Source organism: Mycteria americana, chromosome 1 (assembly GCF_035582795.1).
Source record: "Mycteria americana isolate JAX WOST 10 ecotype Jacksonville Zoo and Gardens chromosome 1, USCA_MyAme_1.0, whole genome shotgun sequence".
In the NCBI taxonomy this organism is placed as follows: Eukaryota; Metazoa; Chordata; class Aves; order Ciconiiformes; family Ciconiidae; genus Mycteria; species Mycteria americana.
This window is the reverse complement of record NC_134365.1, coordinates 134897560-134919687: the sequence shown is the minus strand read 5'-3', so window position 1 is coordinate 134919687 and position 22128 is coordinate 134897560. Positions and strand designations below refer to the sequence as shown.

The window sequence follows — 22128 nt, the reverse complement described above, 5'->3', positions numbered from 1 at the left end:
ATTACAGTGTTAAGAATATTTTCTTGATAGTGAGAATAAAGTAAATTCTGCAGTTAAAATAATTCTTTCAAAATTTCCTAGTCTCTGATGTGTGAAATATATGATTAGAGCATATGTTTTATGCCCAGGTAGCAGATAATAAGTAGAATTAGAACTGGTGAGGCCGCACCTCGAATACTGTGTTCAGTGTTGGGCCCCTCACTACAAGAGGGACATGGAGGTGCTGGAGCGTGTCCAGAGAAGGGCAACGAAGCTGGTGAAGGGTCTGGAGCAGAAGTCTTCTGAGGAGCGGCTGAGGGAACTGGGGTTGTTTAGCCTGGAGAAAGGAGGCTGAGGGGAGACCTTATCGCTCTCTACAACTCCCTGAAAGGAGGTTGTAGCGAGGTGGGTGTTGGGGTCTTCTCCCAAGTAACAAGTCATAGGACAAGAGGAAATGGCCTCAGTTTGCACCAGGCCAGGTTTAGCTTGGATATTAGGAAAAATTTCTTCACCAAAAGGGTTGTCAAGCATTGAAACAGGCTGCCCAGGGAAGTGGTGGAGTCCCCATCCCTGGAGGTATTTAAAAGAGGTGTAGATGTGGTGCTTAGGGACATCGTTTAGTGGTGGGCTTTGCAGTGTTCAGTTTATGGTTGGACTCGATGATCTTAAAGGTCTTTTCCAACCTAAATGATTCTATGATTCTATGATTTTATGATTCTATAAATTGAAGTTTTCTGTTGTTAACTATGTTGATGCTTGTAGAACAGAATACAGATTATATTACTTCTTTTGTCTCATAAGAACAGGTTAAAAGGTTTACTGTTAGTGTAAGTTCAGGTATGTGTATTTGGAAAAGAAGGCAGGAATTATTCTGCTGCTAATCTTCTTCCTTTTAACTGAGATTGCTGAAAATCAGAGTACACTGTAGAAAAGGAGATGAAAGGTAAGAAGAGATGTCTTCAAAGTTGTGTAAATTAATTGGCTGATCCTACAATTCTGCGCAGCCTGGACCACATATGAGTTAGGATTCAGTAGCTTTGAATACCTCTGTGCTTTGTGTAATTTACACAGCTGCTCTTCAGATTCTAGCCTGATCTTCTGTTGCATAATTCATTCTCTTATTCCGATGAAGTTAGGAGGCAATTGTGAGGAAGTGTAAGATGGTGATAGTTGTTGTAAAAGTAGATCAAAACAGTAAGAAAAGCAAGTTAATGCTGTGTCATGAGGGAGGAAAAATTAAAGCAGGGAAATTCTATGCCTGATTTGAGTAGATGCTCTCTGAATATGTAGATTTTTATTAAGAAAATGCTCAGTAGTGGCTTAGAACACCTCAGTGGCTTGAGCGCTGTACATAGTCTATGGCTGATTATTTTAAAAGCAGTAAGATGGAACAAGAAAAGAAAAGAACTCTCATGGCTAAATAATTGCTGCTTTATTATGACATTTTCTTTTAACTCCCTATCCCTGTCCTTCCTTTAGCTAAGTGATGCTATGTAAGTTTTCAGCTCAGTTAAAGGCTTTTTTTTTTTTTTTAGTTTGCTTGGTTATTAGTGATCTTTAAGGATTTTTTTTACGATTTTTTTGTACACATGTTAATTTATTTTCACTGTATGAATTCAGGCTCAAGAAACATCTGTTTCAAGGATAGCAGCACTATTTAGCTGTAGGGCAGCTGGGGATCTCAGGGACTTTATACATTGAAAAGGCAGAGGGGTCAAAGACTGTTAGAATTACTGACTCACTGGAATTGTTCTAAAATATTAAGTTGTGATAATGTAAATTTAGTCTGAAAGAAAATTATTTATATTTGTGTGTATGCATGTTTATATATATTTCTTATTTTAATTTCAGGACAAGCATTGTGGGAATTTAAATATGAGAATATGCAATGCGCACACACACATGCCTCAAATCCCCATTGTGAGATGTAAGCATACAGCAGCACAAATGAGTTACTGTAAGGCAGACGTGGCTGTGGTGGGTTAATACTGCAGGGTCACTCCCGAGGAGCACGTTGCTTATGCCGTGTGAAATACGGAGAACTTGGCTGTTCCCTTCCCTCGAGGAAGGATGAGGCCACCCACATCCATACTGCCACTTAATCTGTGAGAAACTGGGGTGCGATCCAGTCTGCCTAAATCCTGCCTGAGCCTTCAGCTCTTACCACCAACTCTCTCCCCCTGCTTAGACGTTTGTCAGCACTTAAGTTTCTTTAGAGCTCACCTGTGGCCACCTGGGGATGCTGAAATGTCTCTTCTCAGGCAGTGGAGGTCTGTCCCTCGCCGGGAGCCCCGCTGAAATGGAGGTAGGCACCTGGGCTCTCTGTACATTCCCTGGAAGCTCCTGAAAATACAGCCAAGTGAGGGCTCTGGTAGCAGCACCTTTATTCGTAAGAGTTCAATGTCTGTGCCTTTGCTGAAGAAGGGGTAGGGCCTGCTCATCACAACGTGGCTTTCAGACACTCTAAGTGTGTAGTTTGTATTGCATTTATATTACAGAAAAAAGTGGTCACTGGGAATTGGGACCAGAACCCTCTTTTCTCTGCTCCCTACACAAGGACCTGATGGTTTCTTGCCTGTTGTATGACTGGGCTTCGTACTTGTGTGTTCCCGTCAGCACAGTGCTTTGCCTTCAGGGAAGGCCTTTAACCTGAAATTATGCACATCTTGATGCTTGAGACACCCCTCGAGGGTTTGAAAGACCAAGTTTAGTCCCTCTGAGGCTAAATAATGCTGAGATCCACATTCCGCAAGTGGATGGAAGGCTGGATGAAAACCCTCCAAATTGCCAGTACTTGCCTCTTCTGGTTACCTGTACTCCTGGTTGAAGAGAGAGATGCCTTACAGTCATTGCCCTGGCGGCAGCCAGTCACTGGGGGGAAGAGCAGGTACCCAAGTGAGGGAGGATGCTTCTAATTTCAGTGGTACACCAAAACTGAGTGAACTGAAATCAACCCCATTTTTTAGAGCCATACCCTGAAATAGGGAAATGAGACCCTTTTTCCTCAAAAATTGTACCTAGTCACTGACCTTATATCTCTAAAATAGGATATAATCAAAGCCATAAAGGTGGAGTCTTTGCTGTTCCCAACACATATACTCGTTTATTTGTTCTAGGATGTTGCTAGCAATGACTCAAAAGCAAAACAGTGAGGTAGCTCTGAACTGAAGGTTGATTGTATCAGTGAAAAGTGAAAGGTAAGCATTGTTATTAAACAGTGTCCAAGCTTCAATACAGAACTGATTCTGTGTCCCTGGGTAATTCAAGTTTCAGTTCCCTCATGGATAAAACAGATGCTTGTCTCCATTACTGAGGCGCTCTCTAGTCACGTTACTGATGTTTGTGAAGTTTGTTGAATTATGGTGGAACTGGGGCTGTGCAAATACCTAAAAGGAGCAAGGTAATAAAATCAGTCAGGAGTTATGCTCTGGATCAGATGCATTTTCTGATGGGGAAATGTGATTAGAGCAGCTTAATGAGAGGCAGTAACTTCTGTATTCAGCTCTCAGTTTGGGTCCTAACTTAGTTTATTCTTGGGAAAGTCTCTTAATTGTGAGCTTTAGTTTACGTAGCCAAGAAGGAATATAAAAATTACTTATTTCATAGTTTGGTGGTAGTAAGCAAAAGTTTTAATGAAACATCAGGATTTTCTCAAGTAAAAGATGTGATTTTCTTCAATGTACTTTACATACAAACAGTGTTGCTGTGACTTTGCACAGTGATACAGTGCGGCATGATAAATGACATTCTAAGGACACACAGAACTGACTTTAAAGTTGGATTGAAATTGCATTTATTTAAATAATACAGCCAAGATACTCTCTAATTAGAACTGCAGCATATGCAATCACAATATTATTAACCTCTCCTCTTTGAGAGAAAACTGTTATGTAAGTGTGGACGTTCATTATCATGCTAGATTAAAAAGCTGGATAAATCCCTGAAAGGCATCTGCTACTCTCCTGACACTGCTTCTCCTACCGCATACAGATACAGCTTTCATCTCTGTGGTAGTCCATGTTGTAAACATCCTTCTGTGGTTTCCTCACCCAATAATGTTTTCTGGAGGAGGAAGACCTGTGGCCTTCCATTATTTTTTAGCCTTTGGAGGCATCTACAGCTGGGGGAAGGGAAGGAGATGCTTGCTACTAACATATTTGTTTCATAGGGCTGCCAGCTGACCATCCTCATTTCTGGCCAGTGTTCATGGAAATCAATCTGTTAATTTAACAGCATGATGCCAGATAGTTTCTTGTCAGCTTCTGACTTGCTTAACAGTGTGGTAGTTTGACAGTGATTTGAAGCGCAGTGTTGTTTTTTTTTTTCTCATGCACTAATTTTTATTTATAAAATTCAAGATGGGTGATAGATATGGAAGTTCTTAAAAAAACCACCCATTTCTTAAGGTGAATACACTTTCCTCCTAGAAATCCTATTTTTTTAGCTGAAAAATGAGTAAAAACTTGAAGATTAAAATAGTTGATAAGTCAAAGAGCTCTGGCTGCATGCTACTTACAACAGGCATCATTGAAAGAATACTGATTTTGATTGCCTCCTCATTCCAGTAACCTTTTAAAATTAAACACTAGAGTGGATTTTGCATATTTGCTTAACTAGGAAATAGCACATAGCTTTACAGGTTATATTTAGCAGGAAGATACTGCTTTTCCTTCAAAAGTGTAAAGATATTACTACTTTTCCCATTTACAAATCTGCAATTTGGGAAAGAATTACTGTAACTGGGAAAAAAAACCCAGTTTTCTTTTCATGGAAGCAGAAAGCTCTCATTAACTTTTGTGGGACTCTGGTGACCCTTTGAACAGGAATACGCCTGTAAAAATATGGACTCTGTTCTATTTATCATTTCTAGATGATGTAGTTTCAGTGTGTATTAGATTTGCAGCACTGCTTTTAAATGATGCAGCTGTTCCATGGTTTCTTTGGGATACATATGCTGGATTTTTCAGACTGTAGGTTATTTAGAACTGGATCTTGTAGCATCCTAAAAATACTTGGTTTAGATCCATCCAATTGTATTTGAGCTGCCTGCATGTTAATATTTTGCAGAGCTCCTCTCTGGCTCATAACATACAGCAGTACTCACAGAAATCATGAATGAGCACAGTGGTTTGGGAATACTGTCATGGGTGCAGCTGTGTAAGAAAAAGATTCAGTGAATGGTCATGCTTATTTTCAGGAAAAGGGAAGATTACTATCAATTTTCCAAGCTTGTCATAAAGGAGGCAATAGATTCATCTGGCAAAAAAAGGTTATTACTTTAACAGCAACTTTTTAATAGTTTAAAATGTTAAAGTTCTTGGCAATTTAGAATAGGAATTCAAAATAAAAGTTACATTTCAGGCTGTTGTAATATTGTCATCCAGATGTGCTTGCTGCAAGCCAAAGAAACATTGAGGTCTTTTAAAATATGTCTCATCTAGCTTGGGGGCATCTTCTTGTCCCAGGTGGTGGCTGGGGGAACAGACCTCTAACAGCACCCCTGCTAAAGCTTTCTGCTGTTTGGAGTAATGGGTACTGGAGTATTCCAGGTGGCGGAGAAGGCAGTGGGAAGCGAGGGGGAGAGGCAGGGGAGATAAGGAGGATATGTCAGAGCTGTGTGCAGCTGCACAGGGCTCCTGTGTGCCTGTCTTGCCCCGCTGAAGCAACCTGGGTGGTCCCGAGGGTCTCTGGAGCACACTGGTGAGGCTTCCCAGCCTGGCCACAACCTCTGGGCAGGTAGTGGCAAGATGAGATGAGAAATTTGGAGGTGGCCTTATGCTGATGTTGCAGGCACCCTGCCCGCAGGCTTGCTTCTCCTGGTATGGAACATTGACCTCCCCTTTGGGAGGGTGACGACCCTTCTCACGCCATCCCCCAGCAGTGCTGTTCATCTGGCCTTGGGGTATCGGTCCTTAGGGGCATGGATGTGGGCTGCCCTGTCTATCCCTCCTTTACCTTGGTAGTAGACTCCTCCTGTAATCTCCTTGGCAGAAACAACTCAGCACAACCCCTCAAGGCACCCCTGCGGTGCTCCCTCGCTCTCCTCTCCCTCTTCCCCTAGTTCCCCTATCTTTGCATGCCACGATCACCTTCCCTTGCTGCTCCTTGAGCCCATAGTCCTCCTCTTCCTTCCTCACCAAAAAAACCCCTGTGGCCTGTCCTGCTCCAGGCTTCACCTTTCTACAAGGTGCCCTGTGCTCCCTCGGGTGCCCAGGCCTGCACCTATGCAGTGGGCACACTTCCCCCCCCCGCCACCCCAGGGCTCCCAGTATTGCCCAGGGAGTGGCTGCGTTGCGCCTGTGCACAGCACCCGACCCGTGGGCTGCCCTTGTCTGCCCTCAGCCCTCCCTGTGCTCAGCCATGAGCTGCACTCAGCCATGAGCTGCACTGGCAGCGAGGAGTGATTTAGGCTCTGCACAGCAAAACCCAGCACGGGGCTTAGGCTGCCGCTAAAGAGACCTCTCCTGACTACAGCTTGTTGATGGCACGTGGTTTAACAATGTAAATTTGTTTTAAAGCAAGCAACTGTAACTTGCTTGGTTCTTAAAAATGGGTACCTGGTCAGTATAGTGCACCGATTTAAAAATTAATTGCTTGGCTTGTTTTAATGTAAGTAAAGTTGTCTCTTAATATAGTCCTTTTACTTATCTATTGAATTTTCAAACCAGTAATGAAACTTTATTACGTCCGTTTTTGCACTACATGGGCAGGATAAAGGATATGGTAGCGACTTTGAAAACTCTGCCCAAAAACTTGATGATTAGAAGTTGAGAATTGGTAACTGTGGTGGTAATGAGAAAGGGGAAGATCCTGAGGAGAGAACAGAGAGAATAAATTCAAATCACACTTAAAGTGTAGCTTACATGTCACTAAAGTGGATTTCTGGAAAACAGTTTTCAGTTCCAGATATATTCACTGCCTTTTCCTCTTTCCAGCCTGACCTCCTCAAATAAGATTGCTTCTGTTTAGTCTGTGTCAATATGAATTTTGATGGGATCTAAACTATGTGGGAACTGAAAAGCATGCCTCCTACGTGGACATCAATTTCCTAGAATTTATTGTTGACAGCCTCTTATGTGACTTGTTCGTCTTAGGCCAATTTAGTAATTTCTGTTCAAAAGATGAGAAGCAACTAAGGACTGTCTGAACCAGCCAGAAGACTCCTGTCAGGAAACTAAGTAAAAACTAAAAGGATGAACTTCATTTGAAATTTATAGTAAACTCAGAATTTTCCTGTGAAAAATTAAATTGTTTATATTCATGAGCTTCTAAATTAAATACATCAGATTTAATGCTTTGAAGTGATTTTTTTCTTTAATCGCCCTAACTCTTGTAAAGAGACTAGATAATCTCCCATTTATTGCAATGTAAGGCTTAGTTGAAATACATGATACAGTTTATCTCTGCAAAGTATGAAAGTGCATTTAAAATAATTTTAAAACTGCTAGCATAACCAAAAAACCACAATTTTATTTATATTCCTCTGGCTATTTCAGTGCGAAACAGATGGCTTTAAAGCACAGCTTTCGCATGCAGCATCCTACCAACTTAAATGGCAAGAATTTTACATCCTGACTCCATAACTGGGGCCACATCATGTTCTCCTCAAGGCTCCCTGTGCTGCTTTATTCAAGCAGAAGGAATCCTCTCCAGAAATCTGCCTTCAGTTGTTACATTAGGGAATTAAAGTGTATGATAGCTAATGCACAGAGATACCTTACATGAACTGTAGACATTTAATTCCTTCTTTTGGGTAGCAAATGAAACCTTGCATATGCCCAAGGTGACATTATGGAACTATGGGGAATATATTGTTTCTAAGCAATGGTGGAAGTCTCTGAGTAGGATGACAGTATTGCAAATAGCAAGGTATTTTTTTATAAAATCATTATATTAAGACACAAAGCTTGGACTTACAGAGACTTGGTTTAGATACTGTTGAAACAAAATGGAGACTTTACCAGGATGTGGGAATCGAGCTTAAGTTGATTATGTTCATGTTTCATTTCATTCAAAGTATAATAGCCATATGCCTAGAACATCGGACTGAAAATAAGAATTCCAGCACGCTTGGAAGTCTTCTGTGGAAGCTGGAAAATATTCCATAAAGATGCATGTTGTCAACACCCTGTTTCTTCGTTTACAATAATATTACTGTAGAAGTGCATCCTGGATGTAATGAACTTTACTGGGTTGAAAACAGAACAAGTAGGTTCATAGTAGCTGAGGAACAGTAGTGAGGTTTGAACCATGTCTGTGATTCAGGGTTGTTGGTAAGCATTAGTGTTGGCTTAAGTGGCATGCTCATATGGGAGTATCAGCTCTTAAAATAAGGGATATTAAGCAAAGTGAGTTTCGGTGTAATAAGTAATAAGGTACAAAATAAGTAGCAACAACCTACGTGTGATTACCTTGCTTAAACATAGGTAACGAATATATATTTGTGTCATATTGCACTATACCAATGATAAGGAACATCTGCATTGTCTTTGTTCACATTGCCTATTTGATTTTTTTCAAATATATTGACATGATATAAAGTAACCTTTTTACGATGATGTTACCTTATCACTTCAGAGTTCTAGATGTTTTTTCAGTAAGAATTTCATTTCTCAATTGGATGATTTTCTTCTTAACAGTGTTCTTGTACAAGTTGTGAAGGCAGGAAAATATTTGTAACTGAGATTCTTTAAACATCAGGAAAATTTACTTATTTGTTTAGGGGAGGAGAGAGAGAAAAAGGTAGAAAAGCTGTCAAGTTTACAGAAATAATCACTTTCTAAGTCTACAGGCCAAGATTTTCAAGGGATATATGATTCTGTGTATTTCCACTCCAGGTGCCAAACTTGAAAATGCAGGAATTGAATATCTTAAAGTGTTTCAAGATAGATACCTAAAATCAGGCATTATTTAGACTGAAAACCATTGTCATGAGTTGTACTGTTTTAATATTTGAAGTACTTTTTTCAAAAATGCAAAGTAAATTGTTCAGAAAGTTCTATCGTGCATTTATAAATAAAGACTTGTTGCTTTCCATGTCAGTCAAGTTCTTAATTTTAGAATATTTCAAAATGCTGTAATTCAATGAGGAAAATTTTACTTCGGGCTAATACTCAAGTAGTGACTAGACTACATTTCTGTCATTAATTTACTGTATTTGTTTCTGAAATCACCATGAAAGAAGTACTATTTTAAAAAAAGGCCTTGTGATTCTGATTTTATTTTTATAGCAGTGTGAAGAGTAGAAGATTTTCCTGAACTGGTTTGTGCTTGCATAAGCTGCTAGGAGTAGAAGTAATATGACTACATGTGGTTAGTGGACTTTAAATAGTAACCATGGAGTATAAAACGCTCAGTTTTGAATAGAAGTGTTGGGGCAGAAGCCAGGGCTTTTTAACCTTCTAATCTCTAAAGTCTATTTACCGGAGCTAATTTTGAAAACACTTTGAGATTTAATTGTGCATTTACAGTGGAGTAACAGTAGTTTATTAATTCTAAAACCTGAAATGATGCATATCCATCTTAATGCATTATAATAATTATTTTAGTTGACGTGATTTTTATGCAGTAATTTATTTTTGACATTTCTAGAGTTAATCTCCTTTAATATATATATATATACACTCCTATTATGTTATTTTACTAATCTTATTTAAAAAGGGAACATTACATATTGAATACTGTACCTCAATTTTATTGTAATGATTTTACTGGTTACCAGGTGGGGTGGCAGTTGAAAAATTTGGTGAATGCACTACGAGAGGATCCGAGTGGTGTTATCTTAACTTTGAAAAAGCGACCTCAGAGCATGCTTACCTCAGCACCAGCTTTACTGAAAAATATGAGATGGAAGCCCCTTGCTCTGCAGGTAATGAAGCTTAATCATAAGTCATACACCATCATTTTAACTATAGATTATCTCAATGATGCTTTATTGTGCTTCATCTCAGCAGCATATGGATTTACTCTTGTATACTTTGAAAAATTGTTTCTGAAATGATTTCTCTGCAGTTTGTTCTCATAGGCTCAATTGAAATTAAACCTGTTATTAGAACTTCTCAAAGTTAAGAATTAATCGTCCCAGTGTTTTACAACGCAGAAAAGTAGCCCCAGGTAACTTTTCTAGCCAAGGGGAAACAACCATACTTCAGAAACTGATAAATTTTAGTCTGACTTCTTGTTAAGCTCTCAGTGCAGTATAACCTCAAAGAAAGAGGGAAGGAAAAGATTTCTTGTTAAGCTCTCAGTGCAGTATAACCTCAAAGAAAGAGGGAAGGAAAAGATCTCGAGTTCTCAGTTTGATCAATCATGGAGTTATAGAAAAATTTAAAAGGTGATTTTATTCAATAAACCACTTTTCCTCATGTAAATAAAGTTGTATTCGTGTCAGAGTTGTCCTTGAGATTGAACCCTTGCACATAAGGAGGTGTAGCACAGGATGTCCTGCTGGGCCCTTAATTTTAGTAAGCCTGCAATGTGCTGAAAACCATGGAATGGTTTCATTAAAGCTTTCGTGTTTCACTGTAGGATAAAATGTCACTGTGATGGATTACTCTAGGAAATAAAAGTTATGTCCAGACTGATGAAAGCATGTAACCAACAGATGGAACTGACAAATAATCCCTTTTTTCATTCAGTTTAGATAGACCAATGTTTAGAAATTTATTTTCTTTGCATAAAGAATGCATTCTTTGGGACATTTTTATTATCACAGTAAAAAGTCTAATTTAAAATTAAGTACATTTGAGAGAGAAGAGACTTCTGCAAAGTTTGGGCAAAAGAAAAATGAGATATGGAAATGCCACTGCCAGTAGCTGTGGTCTTTGCCATTTAAAATATAAAGAGATTCATAAAAAGAACTAATGCCATGACGAACTTCTTTCAAATATGTGTGTTTATATAAAAATTATTTTATAATGGTTAAATGCATCGTCTTTGAAACTGAGTAAGTTTTTAAATGATTGAGATGTCTTGGTCTTTCAGATATAAAGTACTGACTAGACATGTGACAAAAAATTTTCAACCAAAAATATCTTACTAGCGTCTGAACATAAAATTGCAAATCTGTATGCATGATATGAGTGTATGAATGTCCATACATGAAGGCTGCACTTTTATCGTAGCTTTAGTGAGAATATAAATACAAATGAAAAATGCACATCATTGCTTTAAATGGGGTCAAATACTTTCAGGCTAAATCCTCTTTGAGTGAGTTTGGTATTTCTTTGCGTGAATTGGGTCATTCTAAATATTTCTTTTTGCTTCACTTTATCATTTGCTACTAGAATAATTACACTGAAGACCCCACAACAGAAGTTTCTGACATGGGCCATTGATGCAGACAATAGCAAATAAGCAATTAATTAAAGACAGGCTACTCCAAAAGGGTGGGAAGAAATTGGATAGAAACCAATTTCCACCATTTAAACTAAGTCCAGTAGGAAAGTGAGGATTCCTGTGGTCCTTTTACAGTGAATGCAGTCATGAGCTAAAGTTGCGGGCCTGTTTGAAACTCCACGCTCACTTCCAGAAGCAAAAATCCAGTCATCTTTGAGTGTGTTTTATTTGGCTCTGATTTACATCTCAGCATCCTTAGTTCAATACAGATGGTAGGGTGTTATTCAACTGATCTAACTTTAGATATCTGCTATGTACATACCTACATATCATCCAGGTTTCTCATCTTTACTCCCTTTGGCCAGCAGACACACATAACAGTTACTGGTTCATTCATCTTGTACTATTTTAGACTGATCTGCCTTAGGATGAGCTGAATTGGACCCCGCGCATGCCTCTTTCTCTCCATTTGATGATAAAGGGAGTCTGGACAGCTAGCTGGAATGTAGATTATCTGTATTAGATAAGATGAGACTGACCCTAGATAGAGGTTTTCTGTAATCTTACAGGGTGGGGGGGGAGTAATGAGAGTATTGGTTTTGGTGTGGTTTTGTTGCTGATAGCATAGAAAATATGAATATTTTTAAGGCTAACATGAGTACAGAGATACTGTTAAACATTAGAGATATAATTCTGGTGATGATATTGTTCTGATTTTATCAAACATGACACCAGAAAAAGGCCAGAACCTCATTCAACACTTATGTGTGAAGTGTGCATATGTGTGTCTGTTGTAATTTGTAATTTTAGTGTGATTTCTTAAGTAGACTCAGTGTCGAAAAAGCTCCAGGGTGAAGTGAAGACAAACTTCAGAAGCTGCATAATGTGGAGATTTCTGTTGTTAATTTATGCAGATCAGAGGTGAACAGATGTTAAAGTCAGCTGATGTTAAAGTTTAAATGTAGCCTAAGTGTGAAATCGGTACTGTATGTTTGATTAATAACAAGCAGCGAAAGCAGTTAGAGTGCAGTGTAATTTTATAGCTACTAAAAATATGAGAAATTATGTTTATTTAACAGAATTTACTTCAAAAATTTCTGAAAAAACATCTTCAGAAAAGCTGTATATTTTGTAATTGCAATTTGCCCTATGGCTGTTGTGAAATTTCTTATGTTCCTGATTCATGTAAGGGTGCTATTTTTTAATAGGAGCTTGGGAGGTAGTGTGAGATGATAGGGGGAAAGTGATAGCATAAAGGAAAAAAACATAAGGAAAAGCAGTACTTCCATCACCTTTGGAAGCAGGGGAAATTATGATAACTTGTTTTCCTATATCAGGATGTCATGAAATACTTGAGAATGTTATAACTGCACTGTCATCCCAGAGCTAAGTTAATTGAACCATATGTATTATTCAACACACACAAGCTATAAGGAAATTATGATTCAGTAATAATTCTGCTAAAGTACAAAATATGAGCAAAATATTCAAAAGACTCTAGAATAAGATATGGGGATGAAATTCTGATAAAAGGGGAATTAGGATCTGCAAACTGGCTGCTGTGAGTTTTTTGGTTCTGTAAATGGAGTGCACAGAGGAAAAATGTGGTGTCACATCCTAATCAAATTGCAATGAGTGAGGTGGGAAGGTGGAAGTTTGCCTGAATGTAAGGAGGCTGACAAAAGCAGAGACGACTTTTTGCATGCACCCTACAAAAGAATATGTTTAACAGCTGTTGCAGCGAATGTAGAAGGTATATATTTTAGTGAATTAAACTGAGACACATTTACATTGAGATTTACATTGGGATGTTTTAATTGAGAACCTTCAAAACTTTATTTCAGCTGGAAGTGAATAGTGTTGAGGCATTATTGGTAAATTGCGTTTTGCTTGTTTAGTCAATAATTCTATGTAAGAACATGAACTTTCCCATTTGCAGCTACATGAAAAACTAGACTTAATGGAGAGATACTAAGTATGCCTGCAAGTTGGGAAAGTGCTAGATGAGTCTTCCAGTTCAGGCAGTATGCAGGTACTACCAATGTATCAAGCAGTTTGGTGTGTGAGTGACAGGCCATCCTGGTAATTAAATCATGCATTCTGATAATGAAATTTTTAAGAGCTTGCTGTCCACTGTTAGCCATCTAGATTAGCCATATGCCAGCCAAACGTTCGTGGTCTCTGAGTGTGGAAAATGCTTTTAGATCATTCAGATATTACCTGGTTACTAATTGGCATAAATGCTTCTTACAATGTTCAGTGGTTTACTTTGAACAGCTCTGCCTTCACCTCGCAGTCTTGCCATGAATTACAAGTCTACATAATTATTGATTAATTCTTTGGGGTTTTTTTCCTTTTAGCAGAAATGTGGTATATTCATTCTTTTCACAAATATTCTTATCCTTTGAATAAATATGAAAAGTCAGGGGAAAGAAAGACGAATTATGCATCCTGTGTAGCAGTCCTGAAACTGATATCAAATGGCTTGATGTACAGTAAAATAATACAATTATTCTATGCCTATACTATGCACCATTACATAATGAGTTTGTATTTACAAGTGCATTAATTCCAGCTCTAAGGTCAATCAGTACAGAAGGAGAAACACCCTTTTTTTTCCCTTGTATCCTGATTAAAGGAAGTTCTGGTTGCGGGGTTTTTTTTTGTTTTCAGTCACTTGATGATTGTATGTTTTAACATCCATCAGTATCCAAGTTCTTGCAGATAATCAAAGTTCTCCTTTGACACATTCTGGAATCATGTCAGAATTTGTGAAGTCAAGGGATTTTTCAGCCTGTGTTTTTCGTTATTGCTTTTATAACATTTGAATTAGGCAGCTGTGGCCTTGGGGAATTTTGTGGTTGCCTTTGCAATTGAAGGTATTCATTAATATGGTATTGTACCATAAATATTAAGAAGTTATGCCTGCAAGACAAATCTTACTAAATTTGCCTTTCAGTTACTTTTTCTGATACTCTGATCTGTCGTGTGAAAGTCTAGAATGGTATTTCAGATTGCAATGTTTGTATTTCTGACTGCTACTGTATGTGGTGAACAAACCAAGTAAGTTTAACCTTTAATTTTTTCATTTTTCTTACTTGACATGGAGGTGATTTAATTATCTTTGAACTCTCCAAATTTTTGTCTGGTTCAAAACCTAACTTAAATAAACATCCTCTACTCTAGATTGTCTGTTTTATTTCTCCTTTCCACTTTGTGTTATTTTGGGGAGGTTTCAAAGGGAGAATCCCTGAAGTGCTGTTTGAACAAGGGTGGAAGGTTCAATAGAGAAGATTCTTGGAGCATATGAAATCTTACGTAAGTCACTATCATCACGCTAGCAAGCAGCTAGCTGCAAAGTCCTCCTTTGCCTTCTGGAAAATGCTTTGTTAATTAGTCAAAAGAAACTGGACTTTGACTACAGCGTGGAAGATTCTTCATGCGGTTTCTTTATAATACAGCAAAGGAGTGGTAGAGCCACATGTTGCCGTGCTTCGGCTAATTTGGACTACACCCTGCTGATATCAGTGAAGAGGCTCTTACTGATGTCAGTGAGGTTGGGGGCAGGTCCACCTGCCAGCCACATCTTGTGTGTTGACTTGGGAAAAAACATTCTCACCCCTCTTAAACACTGTCACACTCTTCACCAAGCTTATTTAAATGTCACCTCTTGTATATTTAAAATAGTTCGCTGTACTGTTTTGTATGGGATTAAATTGTACTGTTATAAAATCACCAACAGCTCAGTATCTGTAGTTTTTTAAACAGACTTTATTTTGGATTAGATATGCATCATATCTCCACTATGATATGCATCATATCTCCACTATGATATATTCAGCTTTTCAGCCTCCTAAGAAGCAACAGCAACAATAACAACAGAGTCCTTGGTTTGAGAGAAAATGCTACTTTTATTATTTTTATTTAGTATTTTTCCTTACCTGATTATATTGCCTCCTTCATTCATCTAGAGACAATGCTATATTCTGTTTTCATCATTTATGATTAGAATTAATGACCTGACATTTTTTAATCATTAAATTTGAATAAAATACTAACTTGTTTGCTCTTCAGTTGCTTAGTTGTCTTTTAACTCCATGGGAACTGGGCATTCTTTGCAGCACTGTTAAAATGGATTCTGACTGGGTTTCCTACAGAGTATGAATTAGTTATAGTATTTCATTACTTCATGTCATGGTTGGTCTTATAAAAAGTTTATGTTATCGGAAACATTCTGTTCAATAAATTGTCATAACCGTGATCCAATATGAAAAATATATTACCAGTAAAATTTGTTTAGTGATTGTCCTGGGTTCGACTGGGATAGGGTTAATTTTCTTCCTAGTAGCTGGTATAGTGCTGTGTTTTGGATTTAGCACGAGAATGATGTTGATAACACACTGATGTTTTAGCTGTTGCTGAGCAGTGCTTACACTGGTCAAGGACTTTTCAGCTTCCCATGCTCTGCCAGGTGCACAAGAAGCTGGGAGGGGGCACAGCCAGGACAGTTGATCCAAACTGGCCAAAGGGCTGTTCCATACCATATGGCGTCATTCCCAGTATAGAAACTGGGGGGAGTTGGCCGGGGGTGGCGACCGCTGCTCAGGGATGGGCTGGGCATCAGTCAATGGGTGGTGAGCAGTTGTATCACTTGTTTTTTCTTGGGTTTTGTTCCTCTCTCTCTCTCTCGTTGTTTTCCTTTTCATTACAATTTTTATTATTATTATTATATTTTATTTCAATTATTAAACTGTTCTTATCTCAACCCATGAGTTTTCTTACTTTTGCTCTTCCGATTCTCTCCCTCATCCCACCGGAGGGGAGGGTGAGCAAGCGGCTGTGTGGGGCTTAATTGCCGACTGGGGATAAGCCACGACACTGATGCAAATACTGTATAAAGATATTACCACTTCAAATTGTGTATTGGTTTTGCTTATATTTTTAAAAATTGTATGTCTTTTTCTGGAGCAATGTTTCTCAAACTGTCTATTGCAGCTTCCAAGGGAGTTAATGAAAGGCTCAAAGAGTTTTAAAAAACATTAAAAAGAATTTTAGGAAGTATATATTAAATATTAATTACCTTCATTGTTTAGAGAGAAAAAGCAAAAATAATATGCTAACTTACTGGGGGCACCCTCTCAGTTCCTTCAGGATTGGGGATGGGAAAAGCAGCAATAGGTCCTGGTAGCAAGTGGGAGGTAGGGACCTCAGGGCAGGGCTAACCACAGACAGAGCAGCTTCTGGAGGAGAGGGGAGTTAAGTGTCCATGTGCTATCAGTCAGTACTTACAGGGACTTCTTATTTCCCTGTGTTAGAGAAACGGAGCTGCTGTAAGTAAAGACGGTTGGTTATCTGTTCCCTGGCCAACTGACAATTTGGGAAAGGGTCCCTAAAGACTAATGATCCTGAAGGAGGATGGTGCGTGCAAAATGTTTGAGAAACAGTACTCCAAAATGTATTGAAATATGGATTTTGTGTCTGTCATTGTGGGTTAAGATTGATGAAGGGTCTTTTGTGGGACATTTTTGAGGCTACTCCAGTTTTAATATGTAACTTCTAAACTTCCTCTGTCAGGCTATTCCCATGGGTCAAGTACTTAACCCTTTGGACCTGAAAACTTTTTAGTTTTATTGCTATTTCAGCAATCCTGCTTGTCCTGGTCAGCCTACCAAAAGGGAGTGCAGCAGGAAAAAGCTCTAGTCCTTGGAGGAGAATTAACTCAGTGATAACACTGATCTCCAAGGCATCCAATTCAGAAATACTTGAATGGAGTTCCATGTGTTTTTCCGTTCACTCTGCCTGCATATGGTCCACTGAATGGCTGCCATTGAACTGGAGAGCTACATGATTTACTTGCAGGTGCACAGATTGACTCGAACTGAACGGTTGAGGTCTCTCCAAATTGCAATGCAAAATGTCATGTAGATGCAGGCCATGTTCTGAAGGCTCTCTTTGCAACCAGGAGGGCCTGAAGACTTTTACTCCTTTATAAAACAAAAGCTGAACTCTTACATTTGAATGCTTTTACCATGTAGCAGTTCTTACTGGGCTACTGATTTACTGGTGAAGTGGTGATAAATATATTAAAAAAAAAAAAAAAAGCAGTGACCTATTTTTAAATGTGGATTTCTCCTTTTTTTCTAGTTACACAGCTTTTCTGTTTTTGTGGAAGTTAGCTGGAGAGTTGACTTTGGCAATATGACCCAGAAATGCAAAAGATATGAGACATCCTAGTATGTTTTGAGACAATCCTACAGGATTGTGCTGCCACTTGTACTAGATTGTATTACAGTTTCTGTCCCCTTGGGAGGTCTGGGTGCCCTGGGAAGGTGTACCCACATTGCCATCCTGTGAGATACCACAGTCATTCAGACTCTCACCAGTTACACTGTAATTTCACCTCTGAAAGTGTCTGACATGGGAACAGTTTGAGGGAAACCTTTTACCTTCAAGTAGCTGAATAACTTGTGTTTTTCTGTGGTAGACTGAATACCATTTCTTCCTATTGCACTCACTGTTTTAACCACCTTGCCGAGCCAAAAGATGAACCAAAATATGCATTTGTCAAAGATGCACAAACCCCAACTGATTTCCAGCATCTTCCAGCAAACTGTTCTGGAGGACAAACCAACATGTATGTCCGGGCTGTGTATTAGCAGGGACCGGTGAAGTGTGAAGTTACCCAACAGAATTGTCAGACTTCAGCAAAATCGTTTTTTCAGAAATTAAGCCCATATCATTAGTAGTTAAATAGTTAAGCCCAGGTATTCCAGGCTGTAACACAAGGGAAATTCTTTACCTGTGTCCTCTAGCCCTCCAGCAGCTGGTCAGGACCACCAGAGGCTTATCAACCCGTTGTAAGTCCAGATCACTGTTATGCTTGAGCATGATTTTCCTTATGTGACATAAGCCATAAACTCCTATTGATTGCCACCAGTCTAGTCTCTAGGGCCCCCTTTCCTCTTATCTACCTGTTCATGCAGGTAAAGTAAAGGGCTGTCTTCTTCCTCAAAGTGGAGAAGAGAAATCCATCTACCCAGCTTGTCTTCCTCTCAGTGCTCCTGCCGGTATCAGCCATGAACAGCAACAGCCTGGGCTTAACGAGTGTAAACAGGGTCTAGGTCGCAAAATTCTTTTGGCTTACGATGAAAATTAATTCTACAAGCTACTCAGCAAGCCACAAAGTGTACTTGTCATAGAAGTGCAAGGTATCAGAAATGAAATAACCAGTGTTGTATTAGTAAGTGATTCAAGAACATCTATGGCTACAGTGTCACAGATGAAAATTTAAAGGATAAGATTTTTGTTTCTCTGAAAGAGGTTTTTTTTTATTTTTTTGCTTTTTTACCCAGTTTTGCCACCAACTTTATTCTTATTTTTGCAGACTTCTGTCTTCTTGTTTTTAGTGGTTGTAAAGTCTTTTACCTGTCTGGTTTTGTGTGTGTGTCTTTCTCCCTCTCTTCCTATAAGTACTGGCAGTCTTTCATTGGCCTGGCTACAGAATACTCACATTAACTCTAATGAGAAAGGAAGGAATTTAGCAGTATCACTGTTTACAGTAGATGGTTTTCTAACATTCAGAAAAAGAAAACTTGTGTCAGGTTATAGCTGTTGCTCTAAAAGTGGACTTGCAAACCTTTAACAAGAACATTTTAAGCATACATTTTATTATGTTTGAGATAAATAACATCTAACACAGCTCTGTTCCTAAAACAAGGCAGTAACTGGCTAAAGGATGAGGTTTCCTAGGTGGCATGCATTATTCTTACATACAAATTGAAAAAAAGTAACACAATGGTGGGGGCTTTGCTTGATAAGCAGAAATTCGAATGGCTCATTGCTAGCTTATGAAAGGCCAACATTTTGAAAAAGTTCCTGCTGTTGAACTCTTGGGGTTTTCTGCAGTATAGGCATAATGCTACAGTGTCAAGGTTAATATCTAGACAATGAGAACTGATTATTCTGCACAGGAATGCCCTGTTGGTCTGTCATAAAGTATTCTTAATAGTGCTGGCAGAAGGATCTTTCTACACACCCATTCAGTCAGTATTTGGAGCTTCTCTGCCGTCAATACCATGTGAAATGTTTGTGTCCTCCAGTAGTTATTTAGGTCAGAAATTATAGGTATGGTGAACTCTCTTCAAGTTCAATTCCAAAAAAATGGAGGGGAAAGAACTCTTTCAAAGCAAAACTCAGCATTTGTTTAATATCAGATTAATTTGAGAGTATATGAAGATACTGTTGTACTTGCTGTTTTGCCATTTTTCTTTTTCTTCTGCTTGAGTTTAGCTATCACACAAGTCAAGCAACATAAGGCTTTTGTTATTAGGCAGACATGTTATCAAGTAGACTAAAGCAATCAAAGTTTCCTCCTCATTTCATTTTTCTGCATCTGTAGAGAGACTGTTAGAAAATCTTGCTATACTTTCCAGCCCAACAGTGATTTAATAAAGTCTTCAAATGGTTGGTCATTATTTAGCTAGCCAAAATAGTTAAGTTGAGGAAGAAAAAGGGGTGCCTAATTCACGGGGGGGGGTGGGGAAAGAGAGATGTGATTAAGAGGAAGAATCCTATTTGGACTGGAATGATAGCTAGAATGCATGATTATTCTGAAAGGAGTGTACAATTTATTTACCTGTGAGTAAATGTTACTTTGTGAGGAGTGTGCCCAGGGTAGTGAAGAATAATAATAATCTCCAGTTTATTCTGTCTCATAGCACATGTGCTCTGAGGATGCAGTACCTGATTTTACAGCATCTGCAGACATAAAGTGAAGCTTTTACAGTTAATTCTTAAGCAGTAGAGCAGATGGGGGGAGATGACATTCAATTTAATGCCTACTTATGCACCTTTTACTGTAAACACTAGACTTTTTCTTCACAATGTTAGTTTAATTAAGGAATTCACGGGATTCTGTATGTTATTTACTCATTAAAATTTCACCAGTGGCTCTACTGATTACTATTTTTATGGGCATTGGCAATAATCTTGCTGTGCAAAAGGGAAAAAGATGTAATCAGAGGAGTCAATTTTATAAGCACAATACATGTCCATTTGTAGATCTGTCTCCTTAGCATGAGTGTTTTTTCAGTCAGTTTAAAAGCACACGAGACATTAGAACTGTTAACTATTTCTTTAACTTTCTGAACTATAGAATGGTTATAGCTTTTTCAAATAAAAATGTATAATATATAAGGATAATCTTAATTATTTCTCTCTCTCTTTTGAACCAGCCTCTTATTCCTAGAAGTCCTACAAGCAGTGTTGCTACTCCATCCAGCACTATCAGCACACCTACAAAAAGAGACAGCTCTGCCCTTCAGGATCTCTACATACCCCCTCCTCCAACAGAACCGTATGTTCCAAGGTAAAAAAGATCTTTTCAGGTACCATTCAATGTAAAAAATATTTGTAAAGTAACTGAGCGTTCGATTAAATAAAGTAACTGACCATAACATACCCATTTATCAGCCTGCCCTGTGGGTTTAGGTTGATAATACTTCGTTTTGCAGGTGAACTGATTATTAAGGGTAGATATGCTGAATCAGACCCACAATGATCTGAATCAGTGTCTTGTCTACAAAACAGGCTACAAAGTAGCCTTTAGAAAAGAAGGTTCAGTACCCCATTTTTCAAATATGGGATAATCTATTGTCTGTAACAGTCTCACCCTATTTCAGAAGAGCAAAAATTATCTGAAGCCCTGAATCTGTAACTGGGAAACGAGTTCATATCTGTCCCCTTGCCTAATAACCATGATGCAACAAGGGAGGCTGAGCTAAAAGCAAGGAACTTTAAACTTCAACGAGAGAACTGTCTTGTTCTGCAATAGTGTTTTCTTTTTTAGATATATTTGATTTGATAGTGTTATAGCAAACTTCAGGATTGAGTTTTAGTGTGGCCACTTTGCTAGATTCTGCAGTGACCATGCTGTTCCCTGTAAATATGTCTGCTACTCTGACCTGCCACCTGGAACAGGTGTTTTCATCTCTCCCAGGTCTCTGGGCTCGCTGAGCCAGAAAAGCAGCAGATCCTCCTTGCAGATTCATCACCCTACCCTCACACGACCTCAAATGATTCAGTATAGTTCCATAATGTACACAGATGTTGCTTTCCTAAAATTCTGAGAGAATTATGGCCTATAAATAATAAAGAAGTAGCTACCCAGAGGTCTAGTAATGTATTTAAGAGGAGTCAGTATTTTTAAAGCTTCCATATTCTTAGACACAGGCTATCATATGTCCAGTCAATGTATTTTTAAATTGCTTCTTGCTTTTCTTTTAGTTAACTTTCTTGGAAAGGTTGTAAGGGCACCATGCCCTTTCTTGTACCTGAGTTTCTTGTAGCTGAGTTTTTCTTAGACTTTCTTATCAGTAACTCTTCTAGCCAATTAATAAGATGTATGACCTGATACTGACAAGGCTTTCCTGGGGGTTATCCAAGAGTGAGGTATGTGGCAAATTAAATTGCCTAATGGGGAGGAGAAGTTGTGATTCTATGATAAATTCTTACTTTTCTGCGATATGAAAAACCTTCCAGGGCAAAAGAGTGACTTTCCACTTCATGATTTAGGTGATGTCACAAGCCTTTTGTGAAGCCGTAAGCTGAGTCCCATGTTCCTTCCTCATCCCTGCCTCATCCGTTACCTGGCTTGGTTTTTATTTCTTGAAAAAAACTTATTGCCATTTTGTTTCAAATGTGACACATATAACACAGTTGAACTTGCTAACGCAATTACTCTAGTGTCTGTCTTAAAGTGACAAAGAGACAAACAGAATACATAGTCTAGTTCACTATTTTTTTTCTTCTAAT

The 22128-nt window shown here is 38.5% G+C and overlaps 1 protein-coding gene across 4 annotated transcripts in view; it reads left to right on the top strand.

The window, feature by feature from the left end:
* Positions 1–22128, top strand: part of CNKSR2 (connector enhancer of kinase suppressor of Ras 2) — a 226669-nt gene that overhangs the window by 113431 nt on the left and 91110 nt on the right. For 2 of the 4 annotated variants that reach the window (XM_075521375.1, XM_075521365.1), the window contains exons 9-10: positions 9701–9847; positions 20550–20683. In XM_075521375.1, the coding sequence (XP_075377490.1) occupies positions 9701–9847; positions 20550–20683 (281 nt within the window). The remainder of the gene's footprint in view (positions 1–9700; positions 9848–20549; positions 20684–22128) is intronic. The other 2 variants (XM_075521356.1, XM_075521347.1) reach the window with 1 other exon arrangement.